This window comes from Diplotaxodon limnothrissa, linkage group LG17 (assembly GCF_057381915.1).
Source record: "Diplotaxodon limnothrissa isolate DT_005_m linkage group LG17, D_limnothrissa_male_GT1.1, whole genome shotgun sequence".
NCBI classification, from domain to species: Eukaryota; Metazoa; Chordata; class Actinopteri; order Cichliformes; family Cichlidae; genus Diplotaxodon; species Diplotaxodon limnothrissa.
Genome location: NC_140612.1, coordinates 16,695,169 through 16,715,327, shown reverse-complemented (window position 1 = coordinate 16,715,327; position 20,159 = coordinate 16,695,169). Strand labels below are relative to the sequence as shown.

Here is a 20,159-nt window from a genome sequence, read left to right as displayed (position 1 = left end):
AGTGGCGGCCCCATGATCGGAAGGTCGGGGGTTCGATTCCCCTGAACAGCTACCCTGAGGTACCCCTGAGCAAGGTACCGTCCCCACACACTGCTCCCCGGGCGCCCAATGGCTGCCCACTGCTTCACTAAGTGAATGGGTTAAATGCAGAGAGGGATTTTCCCCACGGGGACCAATAAAGTACACCTTCTTCTTCTTCTTATCTCTGTCCTGTCTGGGCTTTTAACAGAACTGTCATTATTGTATCACACTTCAGTAGCGTCATCATAGGTCATCTTTTTAGTCGTTCTCTTTCTGCCCTATCTGGTGATACATGTAGACCGTCTTGGTTAGAGTAGTGTCAATCAGTCTCTGGACCAATTTTCTCATTTAGGGAATGAAGCAGCATCTGCAGACAGTCAACAAGGCCACTGTACTGCAACTGCAGGTTGCTTATCCCGAATGCTCGGCCCATTCATCAGCAAGGGTGGTGAGCTACTCTAATGCTCGAATCACAGTGTCATCAGGTGGCGTGTTGTTAGGGATAAACGTGCAACAACTAGCCTTGAACATCCTGCATACCCTGCCCTTCTCTGCCTGCCAGGGCGAAGGACACTGTCTCAGCTGAACTCTGGACACATACACACACACGCACACAGACATATATATACACATGCAGATATACACTCATCCCCCCTCCCCCTCCAAACGCCTTCGACGCTTATTCCCTTCCGATGCTGACGGTGGATCAAGAAGACCAGCACATATGCTGCAGGCCCGGATGCACTGTCTACACTGGCTGTCTCTCACCCTTTACCCACCCCTGTTGCTTGTCATGTGTTCTTTGGTGTATTAAGAGTTTTTTTCATTTGCTATGTGCAGAGATGTTTTTTTTTCTGTTCTCAAACTGATCTCCCTGTTGGAGCTCAGTCTGGGGGGAGTTATTTTTTTTCTCCTTATCTTTCCTCATGTTGTGCATTTTCCATTGTTATACCTCTCTGACCTGTCTTCCCCATGTGATGTTTTCATGCAATGTATGTATGGTCGGAGGGTAAGATGGTGCCGCCACTGCGTGCAATTGGTCGGCAGCCTTAACATGAAATTTCCCACTCGTGGGACTAATAAAGGTATCTTATCTTATCTTATCTTATCTTATCTTATCTTATCTTATCTTATCTTATCTTATCTAAAGCCATTCTGTTCTGCCAAATCATCAGAGAAGTTGCATTTAGTTGTTCACAGAGCCCCTTCACTGCATCCCCAGTGTAATTCAGAAATCTCTACTGATTGTAATAACAAAAATTAATCCGATATACACGCATTTTTTTTAAATTGTCCAGATAAAGACTGACTCAGAACCCCCGCAGGTATTTGATTTCTAGCTTTAAACTCGTCGGGCGTTCCACGGGGAGTGCCCGAGGAGGTCAGGTGCTGAAAGCCGACACAATTTACATGTTTTTGAGATGAGACTAGGCTGAAAGCCATGGCAGACTTTCTTATGATATATATGGGTATGTGCCATCCTGGAGGAGCTGGACTACCTTTGCAACCTGAATGACTTGCAGTTGCTGTCTTATACTACCAGTAGTGTTAAGGAGACTAACAAAAAGAAAAACTGACTGGAAAATCACTGAAGAAGGATGAGGAGGTCTTTGGCCAGCACCTGCAAAACCATTCTCCTTTCGGTTGTTGTCTTGTTGCCTCACCAGTGCACCTGCTGTCTCTTTGATTTGTACCAAAGAAAGAAAAATGGATTCAGAATGGTTTATTCTTCCTAACTAGACAGATTGAGTTTAACTGACCGGGTGTTATACTGTGATAAGCAAGTGATTTTTGAATAGTGTAGATGTCATATATGTCTGTTAATCATTTAATAACTTTCTTTCTCTGTCACAGTTGTCCAGTGGGAACCCTGTATATGAGAACTTTTACAGGCAGGTAAGATGATGACACAAAACATAAAACTTTTAAGCTTCAACCTATTTTGTGTAAAAGAATATAAAAGATGGTACAAGAGAGAGATGCCTATGGAATGTAACACTGCACTGATGATTTGTTTTAAGGTGGATCCTGGGAATACAGGGAGAGTGGGACCAACAGAAGCTGCTCTTTTCTTAAAAAAGTCTGGACTCCCTGACCTTACTTTGGGAAAGGTAGGTAGCCAAAGTTACACATCACATAACAGCTGGTTATGGCTCTTAGATTTTTACCAGTCGACACACTCACACAGCTGTGCATCTGTTATCAAAATGATGGTTGAGTTTGTAGATAGGTTTAAGTTCTCGGGTAGAGTAGAAAAGTGCGTTATGAGAACCAGTGTATTTACCATTTGTGGTTGAACCCACAAGAACCTAAAATAAGGGGAAAATGTAACCATTTACTAAGGGCAGCTTCATTTGGCAGTATTTTAATCTAGAAAGTAAAAATATAGTTCTGTGTAGGCTTTGTCATGTGTGTGCACACAAACAGACACAAATCTTCAACAACAGAGGAGGAACAAAGTCACTGACATCTGTCAGTCTGGAAAGAGTTACAAAGCTAATTCTTTGGCAGTCCAGGGAACCAAAATGAGCGCCATTATCCACAAAATGGGAAAACTTGGAACTAGAGATCATAATTGATATAAATTTAGTGATTCCAATTCCATTATCAGTTCGATTCCTGGTCGATTCTCATTTTGTTTTCATCGGCTCCGCTTTGAGAGTCACCATCATCTCTGAGCAGCAAAGACAATATTTGTGCAAATTGATTGCACGTTGTGTGGTCAAATGTTTGCACATGTTAGAGGTTGTGACCATTGCTGGGGTCGTTGCTCACAAAAAGTAATGTGTTACTCTTACTTGTTACTGTTACTGCAGGACAGCTCAGTTTGAAACAGGCTGGACCTACTCTCAGTCTCTATTCTATCAGTGATACACAGTTTTCTCTGTGATAAGAAGGCTTGTCAGAATTGGAAGCAGTTAAAATGCAGAGAAATATTAAGATGAGATTCTGCAACCAGTTGCAGTCCTATATCGTCACATTCTGGGACCATACTATGTCCTGCAAGATGCCACCGCTGACCCCAGTAGAGCGGGGTTTATCAGACACTACCATTAGAATTTGAGAGTGGAGAGGGGGGAATGGCCCGCTGCAGTCCTGACCTCAGGCCCATTGAACAGTTGTGGTATCAGGACGTGCTGTTTGTGCCAGAGTGAACAACACAGCTACACTGGCTGACTTGCAACAGTATTGTTTGACCAAGCAGGCGACCACCATGAAGACTGGGTGAGTGTTGTGGCTGTGTTTGGTTCTTCCACATGCTATTGAGCCTCCTGTTTTTTCTGGGCACAGCTCACATACTCAGCTAAACCACAGTAACGTAAGACTAATGGTTGATAATGTTATTTTTCCATTTCATCTTTTCATTTGTTTATTTAACCTTTAATCATGTACTTGTGCGTTGTGTTTCAGATCTGGGATTTGGCTGATCCTGATGGCAAAGGCTACTTGGACAAACAGGTGAGGTAGAGTTTTAGAGATGATTGTAAATAAACAAAAGCAAACATATACAGATTGATCTACATCACACTGTCCAAAGAAACAGTAATAAAAATGTACTTTTGAGAGCATGGAGGAGAATATGTTTAATTCTCTTAGACATACTGTTGTTCTAATTAATAAAAGCAATTGGTAGAAGTCTTTTTAATACTACATGTGAAGGACACAATGGGAAGCACTTTGTTTTCTTACTCAGGGGTTTTATGTGGCTCTACGACTGGTTGCCTGTGCTCAGAACAGTCTGGAAGTCAGCTTGTCCAGTCTCAGCCTAACAGTCCCTCCTCCGAAGTTTGTGAGTGTATTCCTCATTCGAGCAAAAACTGTCATATTTTGTATACAGAAACTACAGCTTACTAGAATTATAATTCTTTTGCTCATATTCATTTTGTAGATGAACAGACTCTGTCATACTCATTTCAATTCATTATATTATTAAACCTTTTCTTGAAAGTTGGAAAATGATCACTGTAACGTGTGATTGCAGAAGGACACCAGCAGCCCATCTCTAAGCAGCACAGCCTCTGTTCCTGCTGAATCGCACTGGGCTGTCAGGGTGTGTACAAATACACACACACACACACACTGACGCAGACTTTGAGATGTTGAAGTAAAGCAATAATTACAGAATGGCCTTGAGAGATTGAAAAGAAGGCAACTCAATGTCTTTAGTTTTATGAAGATGTTTTGCCTCTCATCCAAGAGGTTTCTTTGTTTGTAAAATCCCAGGTAATAAACCCCTACTGGGGGCTGCCCCCTTTGAAGGTGGTCCCGAGGGTCTTTAACTGACTATTGATCATTTGAGTCCTGACAAAGAGGGTGTGAAAAATAGTGTGGGTTATTCCTGTCACCAGAGCCTCACTCCAGCATCGCCTTAATGTGGTCAAAATTTGTTTTCTCAAACTGGCTGATGAAGGTTTGACAGATGTTTTTATCCAGGCTTTGGATTTCTACAAGCACGTGTGTCGACTGTATTCAAAAAGTCATGTTTATAGTGTAATGTCTATACTGATTTTCATAAATAAAATATCTCAATAAATAAAATAAAAAATAACACTGAAACTAATAAAAACTAAACGTTTTAAAAAATTGAAAATAGAACTGAAACAAGAAACTCTGGCAACTAACTAAAATTAAACTGAATTGAAAACAAAGACCTGTATTCTTTGCTCTCATTGGTAGTTACTTCAGTCACATGCCTGAAAATTTAGAAAAGTTTATCTCAGGTCCCGCCCACTTCCTGTTGCTGCGGCCTGTAATTGTTTGACGCTGCTGAATGACATTCACTTTTTACGGTAGGTGGTTGCCACATCGTTGTGGATCCCTTACAGTGTGTACATAGCTTAACTTTCTTTTTGATGTAAACTTCATCCATTATCTTTCATTTATGTGTAGAGTGATTTGTCAGAGTTATAGAATCACACATATACCTGCTTAATTACAGAATGCACGATTTTTTTTAATGCAGCAATCCTTCTGAAAACTTAACAACGTTGTAATATTCAGATACTTTGCTTTTTCACAAATGAAAAATCTGTTGGTGCTCTTGCTTCGGCAGCACTCAGAGTTTGTGCATCACATGGCATACATTGTGTTAACTTTGCTTATGAGTTATGATAACATGACTATTTTTCTTTTTTAAATTTAGCACAAGCTATGTTTAGCTTATGTATCATTTAAGAAACCCCCTCTGTGCAAAGCCTCAAATTGTAGCAGATGATTGCCATCATATCTCCAAGCTCCAAAAATTGTATTTGGGAAAGCAACGTTTGTCTTTATGGTATGAATAAACACAAGATGTTTAAGCTTTTGAAATAAATAGTGTGTCTTTTGCTTTGTAGCCAGAGGAGAAGAATAAATTTGATGGGATTTTTGAAAGTCTGGTTCCAGTCAACGGCCTGCTGTCAGGAGAGAAAGTCCGCCCAGTCTTAATCAACTCCAAGCTACCTCTGGATGTCCTTGGGAAGGTATTTAGTCCAATTAGGATTTTTGTTTTGGACTTAAGAAGAAGCCCAAGGATGCGTAAACATGGCGTTTTGGTTTGTGTTGAAGCTTTAAAATACTGAAGGCAGAATGTAATGGGTTTTCTTTCAGAAACATTCAGTTATATGAATGTAAACGGTAAATGCACTGGGTCTTAAGTAGCACTTTTCTACTTTACCTGTGCACTCAAAGCTTCACACCCACTCATACAAGTACTGTTTTTTTCTAAGTGCTTTCTATCTAACATTCATGCATCGGAGAGCCACTTGTATTATTTGGCATGCAGACTGGGAGCAGCCAAGAACCAAACCACCAACCTTCTGATTAGTAGTTGACCTGCTCTATCTCCCAAGTGACAGGCACCCGATAATGTCATGAACTGTTAGAAAATAGTATTTTTTCTGAAGAAATTGAATGTATTGTACTTTAGTTACCTTTTCATTTATCATTGGTCATCTCACTAATCGTGTTTATTTCTTACTGTTAGGTTTGGGACCTGAGTGACATAGACAAGGATGGCCATCTAGACAAAGATGAGTTTGCAGTGGTGAGTGATACTCATCTGATTAACATTGATATGCAAAAGTTTGACCGACAATATCTGTTTCTTTGAAACGTTATGTGAATATAACAAATACTTATCTCCGCAATGGTTAAAATTAACGCTCAAACTGTATTACAAATATCTTGAGAAAGAATACAGTACTTTTTAACCTTTTCAGCTGAAAAAGTAGTTTTTAAACTTTTTTGCACATTTATCACATTTAAATATTAGACAATGATAACCCAAGTAAATACAAAATGATAAGAAGAGAAGGGTAAGAGATCACTGCTTCTCTAGTTTCAAGTAATGTGAATGACTGGTTAACAGGAATTCTGGAGATCAAGTTCATGACTGGCAAGAGAGAACTGTTTGTAGGGTTGCTTGAAAGAAAACTCAAACCCCATGTTTGACTGTAGGGATCGTGCACATATGATGAACACAAATAATTTCGTTTTAGGAAAGAAGAGAACAGAATTTTGACTCAAGGTACAAAAAGCTCTCGTGCTGTGTGACTGTCTCTAGCTGGAAATACAGTGGGGCAAAAAAGTATTTAGTCAGCCACCGATTGTGCAAGTTCCCCCACTTAAAATGATGACAGAGGTCAGTAATTTGCACCAGAGGTACACTTCAACTGTGAGAGACAGAATGTGAAAAAAAAATCCATGAATCCACATGGTAGGATTTGTAAAGAATTTATTCGTAAATTAGGGTGGAAAATAAGTATTTGGTCACCTCAAACAAGGAAAATCTCTGGCTCTCACAGACCTGTAACGTCTTCTGTAAGAAGCTTTTCTGTCCCCCACTCGTTACCTGTATGAATGGCACCTGTTTGAACTCATCATCTGTATAAAAGACACCTGTCCACAGCCTCAAACAGTCAGACTCCAAACTCCGCCATGGCCAAGACCAAAGAGCTCTCGAAGGACACCAGGAAAAGTATTGTAGACCTGCACCAGACTGGGAAGAGTGAATCTACAATAGGCAAGCAGCTTGGTGTGAAAAAATCAACTGTGGGAGCAATCATCAGAAAATGGAAGACATACAAGACCACTGATAATCTCCCTCGATCTGGGGCTCCACGCAAGATCTCATCCCGTGGGGTCAAAATGATCATGAGAACGGTGAGCAAAGATCCCAGAACCACACGGGGGGACCTGGTGAATGACCTGCAGAGAGCTGGGACCAAAGTAACAAAGGTCACCATCAGTAACACACTACAACGGCAGGGAATCAAATCCCGCAGTGCCAGACGTGTTCCGCTGCTGAAGCCAGTGCATGTCCAGGCCCGTCTGAAGTTTGCCAGAGAGCACATGGATGATACAGCAGAGGATTGGGAGAATGTCATGTGGTCAGATGAAACCAAAGTATATCTTTTTGGTATAAACTCAACTCGTCGTGTTTGGAGGAAGAAGAATACTGAGTTGCATCCCAAGAACACCATACCTACTGTGAAGCATGGGGGTGGAAACATCATGCTATGGGGCTGTTTGTCTGCCAAGGGGACAGGACGACTGATCCGTGTTAAGGACAGAATGAATGGGGCCATGTATCGTGAGATTTTGAGCCAAAACCTCCTTCCATCAGTGAGAACTTTGAAGATGAAACGAGGCTGGGTCTTCCAACATGACAATGATCCAAAACACACCGCCCGGGCAACAAAGGAGTGGCTCCGTAAGAAGCATTTGAAAGTCCTGGAGTGGCCTAGCCAGTCTCCAGACCTCAACCCCATAGAAAATCTGTGGCAGGAGTTGAAAGTCCGTGTTGCTCGGCGACAGCCCCAAAACATCACTGCTCTCGAGAAGATCTGCATGGAGGAATGGGCCAAAATACCAGCTACTGTGTGTGCAAACCTGGTAAAGACCTATAGTAAACGTTTGACCTCTGTTATTGCCAACAAAGGTTATGTTACAAAGTATTGAGTTGTATTTTTGTTATTGACCAAATAGTTATTTTCCACCCTGATTTACGAATAAATTCTTTACAAATCCTACCATATGGATTCATGGATTTTTTTTTCACATTCTGTCTCTCACAGTTGAAGTGTACCTCTGGTGCAAATTACTGACCTCTGTCATCATTTTAGGTGGGGCAACTTGCACAATCGGTGGCTGACTAAATACTTTTTTGCCCCACTGTAACTGTGCGTGCCTACAAGCCAGTGTTTCAACAGATGGAAAAAATGGTCATGTCTCAGCTTTAATAACAAGATAAATGAATTATGAGTATAAGTAGAGAAAGAACTGATTGTGTTTTTTCATTATTACCCAATAGACAAAAGATTTAATGTGAATCAGGTGAACAAGAATTGAGTATTGCCACTGATGAAGTCAATCAAGCACCTTGAGGTGACTGTTGCTGTTTGTTGTATAGATAAAATTGAATTAATTCTGAATCTAATGAGGCTTTCATGTTTGGACTTTTGGCAAAATAACAGGTTTGGGACATAACTCATTTCATTCAGGAGTATGTGAACCAGTAAATATGTAGTATTAGCTTGATATTCTCTCCTAGGCCATGCACCTGGTGTACCGGGCCTTGGAAAAAGAGCCTGTTCCTGCACTCCTCCCCTCTGCTCTCATCCCTCCATCTAAGAGGAAGAAGAGTCTCAGCTCTGTGGCCAGCTCTTTACCTGGACTGCCTGCAAGCCCTCCTCCACCTAAAGATTCTCTACGTTCCACACCCTCCCACGGCAGCATGAACTCGCTCAACAGCACTGGCAGCCTGTCACCCAAACACACACTCAAGTCTGGACAGGTAATAAACATTCTAAAAAATTTAAGGGGACACCAAGTCATTCCCATGCTAGCCAAGAGAAATAATCTCTCCAATTACTCCTGGTTTAGTCCCAGGGCCTCATTTCTGTCACTTGTATTTCACTACCCATAGCCTGTGACCATAGGTGAGGAACGTAGTCTGACTGGTAAATCAGCAGCTTCACTTTTCTCTCATTATCACAACAGATCGGCTATGCTAAAATTGTTAATTCATATTTTCCACCATCATTGTGCACCAAGTAGCCTAGAATTACAAAGGATACTATTAAAAAGGATTTGAAAAGGGTCAAATCCTTGATTAGGAAAATGAATTCAAACAGGTAGAAACGTATACATTTGTTTGTTACCTGTTGAAGTTTTGGGGCCAGGATTCAGGTTCTTGGCCTGCTTAGCGTTAGCATGCTGTCTGTGCAGATACTTGCGAAGAGCCAAAGTTGTGTTGCCATAATGATGCAGCTGCTTTTGTTATTGATGGAGTTTATTCTTTACCATCCTGCTCTCGCCCTGAGACATCAAGTCTCAGTTGTTAACTTAAGTTGAACTTGAACAAGTCTTGATGTAAACAGTGAATCGTTTAGCAGAACGAATTTCAAATTAAATCTATTAAAACTCTCGGATAAGTTTGAGATTTGGTGACAGTCTGAGGACAACTTTACTAAAATTCTTGTGAATGCAGGTTGATGTGTTTAAGTAGACCCTTTAAAAAGTAACAGGCAGTTACTGTTTGGTCAAGTATACTGTCATAACAATGCAGGTAAGGCTACATTACTTTTTTCTTTCCTGAGCCATTATTTTATATTCTCATGCACTCAAACTGTGATGATTCCAGTCAAACTCCCTATAGAGACCTAAAGAGTTGGAGCTCTCTAAGTCTCTGTAGGTTCATTTCTCTGATGTGCAATGCTTATGTATGTATGTATGTATGCATGTATGTATTATGTAAAGTGATCTCCTGAAAAGAATGAGAACCATAGTTAATCATACATGCAAAAGTTGCAAGTCTAGGTAAATGATTTGCAGATAGTTTTAACAGGGTTGATTCAGAGTCAAAAATAAAAAAATGACATAGTGTGAGTCTTTGTCTCTTTCAGCATTCGGTGAACTGGGTGGTCCCTGTGTCAGAGCGTGGCCGCTATGACGATATCTTCCTGAAGACGGATGCTGACATGGATGGTTTTGTCAGTGGACAGGAAGTAAAGGAGATCTTCATGCAATCTGGACTTTCTCAGACTCTTCTTGCCCATATATGGTAGGAACTCAACCACAATTCTTCTCAGTTTTCTGCAGACACTAATATTCATCATTTCTATTAATTAGCAGTGCAATAATTGATACGTTTAAAAAAACAAAAACTGAATTTTATATTTAAAACGTCAATTGCAATTGGTGATGCAAAATGTTTGAAAATGTTGGCAGTCCATTATGAGAGATATAAATACAGTACTGTGAAAAATTGTTTTTTGCATATTTGTCTTGGTTGATTTAGATCATCAAATAAAATGTAATAACTAGAGTAAAGAAGAAATGCAGTTTTTAAATAATGACTATATTCATTCAGGTAAACAAGACCTACCGGAATCATACATTTTGGTTTACACACATTGCTGTGTTTTTAAAAAAGCATTTGGGAAAATTCTGACAAATACTTTATAGATGAGCTATTGTCTTCATCTTTAAGGCCTTAGACTGAGGTAATCAGAGATATGGCAAACACCAGGGTAACGAGACACAGATTAAGCAAAGATAGAGGAAACGAAGAGTCAACAGATAAGGGGAACACAGGAGGCAGGAAAGATGAGATTTAGGGAATTAACTATAAACAGTTAGCGATAATAACAAATTACAAATGGTGGAGACATAACAAAAACTGAGAATAAAACAAAGAGGAGAAATATCCTAGGATAGAAAACTCAAAATTACCAAAACAAAGAACAAACTATTCAGAAACACACAATAATCATAAACAGAACTAAAAAAAAATCTAATCCAGAGTACTGGGTCATACACGCCAAACCATGATTAAAAAAAAACAAAAAAAACAAAAACGCCAGAAAACTCTCTCATGTGCCTGAATTAAGATTAAAATAATTCTGCCAAGAAGAGCTGCCAAAATTCCTCCACAGCAGATTCCAGGACCAGAAAAAAGAGCTCCGCAGATATTGCCACTTATCACAAATCCTTGATTGAAGTTTTTGCTAACAAGAAGGACACATCCAGTTGTTAGTTTGCTGAGATATTACTGGGTGAAAATCATTATAGTACCATAGCTCTGCCCAAAAAATGTGCCAAACGTGACATTGAAAAATGAACTTGGAGCTGCTTGATTTGGTTGCTATTAGACTTGATATGGTTCATTTCCTTTGTATTTTTATTAGACCGAATCTTTGCAATATAAAAGCTGAGGTTAACTGAATGAACTGAATGTGTCTCTGTCGATTATGTTGTTTCTCGCAGGGCTTTAGCAGATACAAGACAGATAGGCAAGCTGACCAGGGAGCAGTTTGCCCTCTCCATGCATCTTATCCAGCAGAAAGTCAGTAAGGGCATTGATCCTCCACAATCCCTGACTGCTGATATGATTCCACCTTCTGAAAGAAGCACTCCACTACCAGTAAGTAGCATCATCAAAGCTGTTAAAGGTGTGCTAATGTCGACATATTCACATCCCCAGCTTGCATGATATAGTATTGGCTGTCACAGTGAGACCTATGTTGTACCTCACCTGTTTTAATTCACAATAAAACATAAAAACTAGTGCTGTCAGTGCACTATCGTTAAAATGACGTTAACGCCATAACCGCATTAACGCGGCAAATCCCCGTTAGCGAGTTAACGCGGATCGCCCCGTGCGTGGGGCTGCACGACGCTAACACGTTAACAAGATAATGCGTTAGCCCGTTAGCGTTTGTTGCTCCCATGCCAACTTTGTTGAGACATGCTGCTGCCATCAAATTCAAAGTGAGCTAATATTAACATTTTCTTAGTTTAAACATTAGACATGTTTTATGAGTATCTTTGTGAATAAAATGTAAGTTTATGAGTTTCAAGTTTGTTGAGTTTATTATTATATTATATACATTTTACAATGACCTGTAGCCTAAAGCCTAGTTGTTGTTTTTTTAATCAAAATGTGCTTTTGTCATCACTGTTAAGCCATGATTATTTCTTCTCTGGTGGGACATAATGTAATCAAAGTCCCTCTTGTTTAAAAGGTTTTCAAAAGTTTCTGTTTTTACATGGAATAAAGCTACTTTGCTTGCTGTTTTACACCATCATCAGAGAAGTTTGCTGTTTATAAGTATTGCACACGCTGCATCCGCAAAGCCGGCAGCATTGTGGAAGACCCCACGCACCCCTCACACACTCACTCTTCACCCTGCTGCTTTCTTACAAGAGGTACCGGAGCATTTGGGCCCTCACTGCCAGACTGTTTCTTCCCCCAAGCTGTCAGACTCCTGAACACTCAGTGACTGGACTGACACACACACACATTTCACTGGTTGAAATGACAATAAAACCTCTTGACTTTTACACCATCATCAGAGACGTGATGCTGTTTTTCACCACCACCTTCTCTGTGGTTTCAGAGTATGTCAGGATACATTACTCCAGTGGGATCTGAGATGGCTGCTCTGTCAGAAATGAGGCGGGTGAGTCAGTTGTTCTTTACTTCCCTATTCTTCTCTTTCTCAGGCTGCAAGGTGTACATATTTCCCGCTACATGTGTTATCTTGGGAGTGGAAAATAACTCAAACGCTGACCCATGTCAAAATAAAATGGAAATGTTGTGAAGGGTTAAATTGGTGAAACCAAAGACATTTACTGCTCACTGTTCTATCCTCTCTTTGCTGCTAACGTTTCTACCTTTCGCCTCTTCCTCCTCTCTTAGGCCATAATGTTCAAGTTGTGGGTAGGTAACATGGGCTTATAACATACTACTTTCTAAATGCTTTCAGCTTTCACTGATTCCTGGAAAGCATTTGCAAGAATTTTTTCTCCATTTCGATACAGTACAGTAAGATTGCCTCACACTGTAAACTGTCTTGATCATGGCAAGATTCAGGATCACTGGATGAAAAATTGGTTCTTTTTTGTTGAGGATGTCTTTTAAGGAAGCTCAAATCTGTTAGTAGCAGTTGTAGTTGTGGTCTTGCAGTAAATAACTCAATTCAGCAATCATCTACTCAGTTGAACGCGCAAAACTAGTTGCAGTATGACAACAAAAACAGATATATGATACAGTTATTTAAACATACAATATACTCACCAAACACTTGGTTAATTACACCTGTTGAACTCTTTGATGACAGACATATGATCAGCCAATCACATGGCAGCAGCTCCGTGCATTTACGCAGTGGCACTTTTTAAGACGTCAAAGTTCAGCTGAGAATCAGAATGGGGAATAAAGGTGATTTAAGTTACCCTGAATGTGGCATTAATTGGCATTGTTTGTGCCAAACTGGCTTGGGTATTTCAGAATCTGCCATTCTACTGATCTAATCTACTTTTCCCACACAACCACTTCTAGGATTTACAAGAAAGAAAAGTAAAGACAAAGAGAAAGTATCTAGTGAGTGTCTGTTCTGTGGCCAGAAATGGCCAACACTGGGGATGTCAGAGGAGAATGGCCAGACTAATAGGAAGGCAACAGTAACTGAGCCTAGCATTCACACAGGGTTACCTAAATTTGACAACACAAGAATGGAACAATGTTACCACGTCTGATGAGTCTCTGTTTCCGCAGCGACATGTGGATGGTAGGGTCAGAATTTGAAATAAACAGCATGACGGTATGGATCCATCCTGCCTTGTGTCAGTGGTTATTACTCACCCCGTCCATTCATTTATGACCACAGTGGATCCGTCTTATGATAGCTGCTACCACCAGAATAACATAACATGTCACAAAGCTCAGATCTTCTAAAACTGGTTTCTTGAACATGACAGGAAGTTAAAGCGAGAACGGGAAATTTGCATCATGACTGTGTAGCAGGCAACTGTGTAATACTGCGATGTCAGTATGGACCAAAATCTCTGGAATGTTCCCAAGACCTTGTTAAATCTGTGCCATGAAGAATTAAGGCAGTTCTGAAAGGGAGAGAACTGGAAACAACAAACTTGAAACTCAAACTTGGAACAGAGATGGAAGAGGGAAACGAAGCGCACAAGAATACACAGTCATGTGGGACGATGTGACAGCAGCAGAGGAAGACAGAGGACTAAATACACAGAGGATAATGAGAAGATGGGAAACACGACTGGAAGTAATCTGACACAACGATGGAGGAAGTAAAAATGAATACACTAAGCACAGGACAAGGGACTATTGAAATAAAAACAAGAGACACACACTAAGATATGGACTTAACACTGGGACTGGGGATCAAACAGACTTGGGAACACAGTCAACCGGAAAGACCGAAAGTAATCAGAAAACAGACACGGGCGAGTAAACAAACATGAAGACGAGGGAGACTAGACATGAAATGTGGAATGCAAGGGAGGGACAGTACCAAAACAAAAGACTAGAACTACAAATGTAACCTTAGCAGGAAATATCTAACTGGACTAGAAATGCAAATGATTAAACCAGAAACCTAAACAATGCCAGAAAAAGCAGAAGAAACAGAAATGCTGTGTCATAGATCCAGCATCACGACAGGTCCACTCAGAAGGATTTTTAATAGAAGAAATGCCAGTCATATCTTTGCAATGAAGACAGGAAATGTGCAGTCTTTTTTTTATAATACTTCACTGAAAGCTTATTTGGTTGTGAAATGTGTGTGAGCAGACAACACACATATCTTCCACTCAGCATGTAAGCATAACAAGGGTAGCATGGTGGCGCATGGTTGCTTCACAGCAAAAAAGTACAGGGTTCTTCCCAAAAGTCCAAAGGCAGTTAGTGCGAGTGTGAGCACGGATGGTCGTCTGTTGTCTGTCTGTGTTAGCTTTGCGACAGACTGGCAAGCTGTCCAGGATGTATCCCGCTTCTCACGGGGTACATCCTGTCTTGATGTTATATTAAATCATGCAGGCACTCTAAAACGTATTTTTTTTTACCAATATTACTCTCCAGAGTCTTTACTAACGATTCTTCATTGTGGTGCTTATCAAAAGCAAGCATAAATGGCAGACAGCGTGGAGAGTAATTATTGGGATGATAATGAATTGAATTGATAGAATTTATTTAAATGCCATAATAACTGTAATAAAAACAAAGATAGCACAATGCTTCCGAGATGCATTTTTTTCATAATAGGTTACACAGACATAAAAGCATTGCAGAATCGTTGTCTTATTTTTATTGCAGGTAACATAACGTTATAGTACCATTAAGTTACTCTGCAATTCCCAAAGCTAGAGAGAAAAATACTGGAAGCTTGTTGTAGACCAATATAGATTTTTTTTAAAGGTGAGGTGAAGATAAAATTGAAAAGTCCTGAATCTTTCCTGTCCTTTGCAGGTTGTCATTGGTGGTGACACCTCCCTCACATGTTGGTGATAGACATAGCCCCACCTCCGTGCTGCTCCTCTTCTTGACCTTCAGTTTTTCTCCTATCCGTTTTTACCTCTTTCTCCTTCCATTGGCCTATTCTGCCATGGCTCATTTGGTGCCATTTCATCATCCTACTTCATCGTGTTTGTTGAGACAACTTGACCGTCTCTTATTTTGTCCTTTTTTGCTGTTTTTTACAGGACAGCTCTAGTTCAGTGGGTTCAGGAGAGTTCACTGGCATCAAGGAGTTGGATGACATCAGCCAGGAGATCGCTCAGCTGCAAAGGTAACAAACAGGGTCATCAACAGTACCAAAATTGCAGTACCAAAAAAGCTCCATCACTAATCCACTGTTAACATTAATATCAAGACTTCTAATTCATTTCAGTTCCATCCATTGGTATAATCATAATAACACATAGAACAGTGTTCTACCTTTTCTGTCACCGTTCTATCCTGTCAAAATAATGTTGGAAGTAACAACAAGACATCTTTTAACTATATTTTTATGCAGCAGCATTCTCATTTCCAAAGTTACTTTTATTGTGGCCAGTTTTAGAATTTGAACCATGTCTATAACCCACAGGCAGAGCTTGCTAAATGGTGGGGTGGGGTGCAAATACGCTTTTAGAGACTGCATCCTTAGTCTCTTTAGACTGTTTTCTATCTGTATACATATTTATGTCAAAGGTCACCTGCGAGAAAAAAACATAATCAAAGCCAAATTTCATACGTGCAGGTATTCATTGTCACTTGTGTAAATAAATCCATTACTCATAAATTCATCATATTGTGCATGTAGTACTCAGCAGCCATGTGCACAAAGAAGCCATCACGCATGTGAGTGTCTGCTTTGCAATTTCTGCAGCACATTCACACTCTTGAAGGTAACTCTTCACTCAAAGCTGAATTATTTTTGCTTAAAGCAATCTTGCTTTTGACAGTTTGGAAGGCAGGACCCAAAGGAAGAGGAGTCCTGGTGTGAATCTTAATTGCCCCTTGGGGAATAAAGTGTCTCTGGTTCTGATTCTGATTGGTCACTTTCAAAGCATTGCCACCACAGCCTTTGTGATAGAGTTGCTCAGTTTACTGCATGACACCAAGTTACACTGAGGCAACAGCATGCACTATATTGCTAAAAGTATTCCTTCACCAATCCAATTCAGGTGTTCCAATCACTTCCATGGGCACAGGTGTTTAAAATCAACCACCTAGGCATACAGATGGTTTCTACGAACATTTGTGAAAGGTTTGCTCTCAGGATCTCAGTGAAGTTCAGGTGATGGGATGCTACCTGTGTCCAGTTGTGAAATTTCTTCGCTAATAAATACTCCACAGTCAACTATTAGTGGTATTATAACAAAGTGGGAGCAGTTGGGAATGCCTGCAACTCACGCTAATTTTTCATGGTTTGTGGTAATCTTTGTGCTAGTTAACACATGGTTTCATTTTAGTTATGTCTGTTGTTGATCAGTCATTCTGGTCTTCTACCCTTGACCTGAAATGACAGGGAAATGCCACACATCAATATCTATTGTTGTTTAAGGATTAGTATTCATAAAGAAACCAGCAAGAACAGTATTAAAGAATTGAGAAAATCTTGGTAGGTACCTAGATGTACTTTAAATGCAGGGAAACAGGGATGAAAACTGTGTGCATGTTTTATGTTACAAATAACATGAATAAACAGGCTACCAAAATTGTGTAGCCCACATGGTGTAATGTTGATTATCAGCTGTTCACGGTTGTGGAAGAAGTTTTCAATCCTAAATCCTATACATGTATACAAGTAGAAATACTACAATATATGTACATTCTGTGAAAATAAACTTTTACTAAAGTAGAAGTACAAATGTTCTACGTTAAAATATCCTTTAAAGTCTAAATAATTGTTGAGTCATTAAAGTGTACACCACACGCTAGTACAAACTGTCTTATATTTGGTTTATTTTATATGTAATTTAATAGAGTTAAAGCTTTAAATGGACGTGAAAGTCACATATTTGCCTTTGTATAGTCTTATTATTATTCTGTGAATAAATCAAAAATCACTATGAGAGAATCGATCTGTGCTACACATCAGTAAGTACTTGTCTTGATTTGTTGACTTGAATGAATGAAGTTTGCCAGTTTAACTACAGCTGTAATTTCTACTGTGTGCTGTTGGATGAACTGACTTATCAGTGGCTTCTGAAAGCTTTCCCTTTTAGTGATGGTTCAATTACATGTGTTTGCTGCAGACTAATCAACTTTTTGTTTGAAAGTTTATATGTCTTTATTTTGTGCAGCATCCTGATTCTCATTAAGAGTGTTCTTTTTATTTATTTGTTTTTAATGGTCACAAAAGGTATATAATAGTGTACAATAGACTAATGGGACAGGAGTGCAGAGTATTCTGAGCTTGACTTATAGTCCCAGGGTTTTTAAGATTACTTGAGCATTAAAGTAGTCTTCAGTAGACAGATTTCATTACTGCTTTACAGCAAAAGATAACTGTAATAGTAAATAATGCATGCTGCACACACAGGATAATTTGGTTTAAACCAGTAAATAGCACCTGTCCATTACTGAGACTGTGATTTAGTCATATTAAGGCCCCTCGTTCTTAGGGCTCTGCCTTACAAACTGTCAGTTCAGGTTAATTCAAGCGAGCAAGTTATGAGACCATGAATTTGCTGCAGTGCTTGCAAAGTAGACACTGTTACGCACAATGGCTTCGTTGTGCATGTGGCTGCTGAGATCTATGCACATGGGTTGTTGAATTTACTTTAATTTGCTTGTGATTATGTTTCCCCTCATGTGTGACTTTTGACATAAACATAATTACACAGATCTGCTTTTCATTAGTTCACCCACCTGCTTATCCACCCATCCATCTATCCATCCATCCATCCATCCATCCATCCATCCATCCATCCATCCATGCATCCATCCATCCATGCATCCATCTACCTACTTAGCCACCCAGTCAGCCAAACACACAGCTATCCACTCTTCCTTTGATGCATGTATTTTATCAAATTTTTTGTTTGTTCACTACTTATTCACTATGCTGCGTCAGCACTCTTGCCTATACCCAGTGGAATACTCTCAGGTAACAAACTGGCTACTTATTACTAAATATACTAAAATGGACTTGCATTCAAATGACACAGAGTGAGCAGTGTCTATCTTACCTATCTTTTTGTTGTGTAATGTTTAAATACTGCTCAAAAACATATTAAAAACCCCACAGAATATAGCATCAGTGCAATTAAATTTCTGGTTAATTGATCTGGTGAGTTAAGCAGCAGAGGTTGGTTGTTAATCAGTTTCAGCTGCTTTGGTGTTAATGAAATTAATAACAGGTGCACTAGAGGGGCAACAATAAGACAACTGCCAAAACAGGAGTGGTTTTACAGGTAGAGACCACTGAGATTTTTTTTTCTTTATGTTTTCTGAATGTTTTTTCACTAGTTATGCATTTGCCTAGGGACAGGGTCACAACTGATACCATGAGGCAATACCTGGTCGCTATAGAGGTTTCACAGGTAGTCCAACTCCTCCATGATGGCACACCAATATGAGCCCTTCTCAGAAGGTTTGCTATGTTTCCCAGCACAGTTCCAGGAACATGGAGAGGATTCTAGATGGTAGGCAGTTACTCTAGGAAAGCTGGACGGGCTTAAAGAAGGTCCTTAACCCATCAGCAGGACTGGCGTTTGCTCCCTTGTGCAAGGAGGAACAGGATGAGCCCTACAAAATGACTGGTGTGAATATCTCTGACCACACAATCAGAAACGGGCATCAATACAATAGCTGTAGGCCCTATACTGCCCAGCACCACGGAGCCCGAAGAGCATTTTCCACAGAATACCAGAATTGCAGGTCCACCACTGACGTCCGATGTTTTTCATAGATGTGAGCAGGTTTAATTTAGGAGTAGGTCAACAATGGTGATGAGAGGCATGTCCAGTTCAGCTCAATTCAGTTTTATTTATGTGTTGCCAACTCACAACAAAATTTGCCTTAAGGCACTTTACATTGTAAAGTAAAGACCCAACAATAATACAAAGTAAACAGAGAAAACCCCAACAATGACCCCCTCTGAGCAAGCACTTTGGTGACAGTCGGATAGAAAAACCCCTTATAAAAGGAAGAACCATCTGCTGCGACTGGTTGGGGTTAGGGGAAGAAGGCAGGTCAAAGACACACTGTGTAAGAGAGCCAGACATTAATAATAACTAATAATTAAATGCAGAGAGCTGTTTAAACACATAGTAAGTGAAAAAAAAAAAGTGTGAAGAGGAAACACTCCCCCAGCAGCAAAACTCAGTGCCTCATGGGAATCCCCCAGCAGCCTCCTAGAGCTATTGCAACCTAAGGGAAGTATCAAGGTCACATGATCCAGCCCTAACGGTATTCTTTATCTAAAAGGAAAGTTTTAAGCCTAATCTTAAAAGTAGTGAGGATGTCTTCCCTCCAAATCCAAACTGGAAGCTGGTTCCACAGGACAGGGGCCTGAAAGCTGAAGGCTCTGCGTCCCATTCTACATTTAAATACTCTAGAAAGCCTGCAGTCTAAGTGCAAAATCCATCCATGGAGGGACGCATAGACCTCTACAGGCTAGGCAACAGCACCCTGACTACCATTACTCATCAGTAGGAAATCCTTTGACCCATTATCAGACATGGTATAGTGGGTCCGTGGCTCCTCATGGTGCCTGACAATGCCCGGCCTCATGTAACAACACATTGGCCTGACCTGAATCCATTGCCAGACATAGATGTGCTTATTTTGTTTTGGGAAATAAAAATACCTTTTATATGATTCTTCTGTCAAGTTGCACACAAAGTTTTTT

General features: G+C 40.1%; 1 protein-coding gene across 3 annotated transcripts in view; it reads left to right on the top strand.

The window, feature by feature from the left end:
* The window catches only part of LOC146614795 (epidermal growth factor receptor substrate 15-like 1), a 56,668-nt gene that overhangs the window by 4,623 nt on the left and 31,886 nt on the right, over positions 1–20,159 (top strand). For all 3 annotated transcript variants that reach the window (XM_085375852.1, XM_085375851.1, XM_085375853.1), the window contains exons 2-13: positions 1,876–1,917; positions 2,043–2,132; positions 3,433–3,480; positions 3,716–3,811; positions 4,004–4,072; positions 5,358–5,483; positions 5,987–6,046; positions 8,555–8,797; positions 9,909–10,066; positions 11,272–11,428; positions 12,405–12,467; positions 15,520–15,605. In XM_085375852.1, the coding sequence (XP_085231978.1) occupies positions 1,876–1,917; positions 2,043–2,132; positions 3,433–3,480; positions 3,716–3,811; positions 4,004–4,072; positions 5,358–5,483; positions 5,987–6,046; positions 8,555–8,797; positions 9,909–10,066; positions 11,272–11,428; positions 12,405–12,467; positions 15,520–15,605 (1,238 nt within the window). The remainder of the gene's footprint in view (positions 1–1,875; positions 1,918–2,042; positions 2,133–3,432; positions 3,481–3,715; positions 3,812–4,003; positions 4,073–5,357; positions 5,484–5,986; positions 6,047–8,554; positions 8,798–9,908; positions 10,067–11,271; positions 11,429–12,404; positions 12,468–15,519; positions 15,606–20,159) is intronic.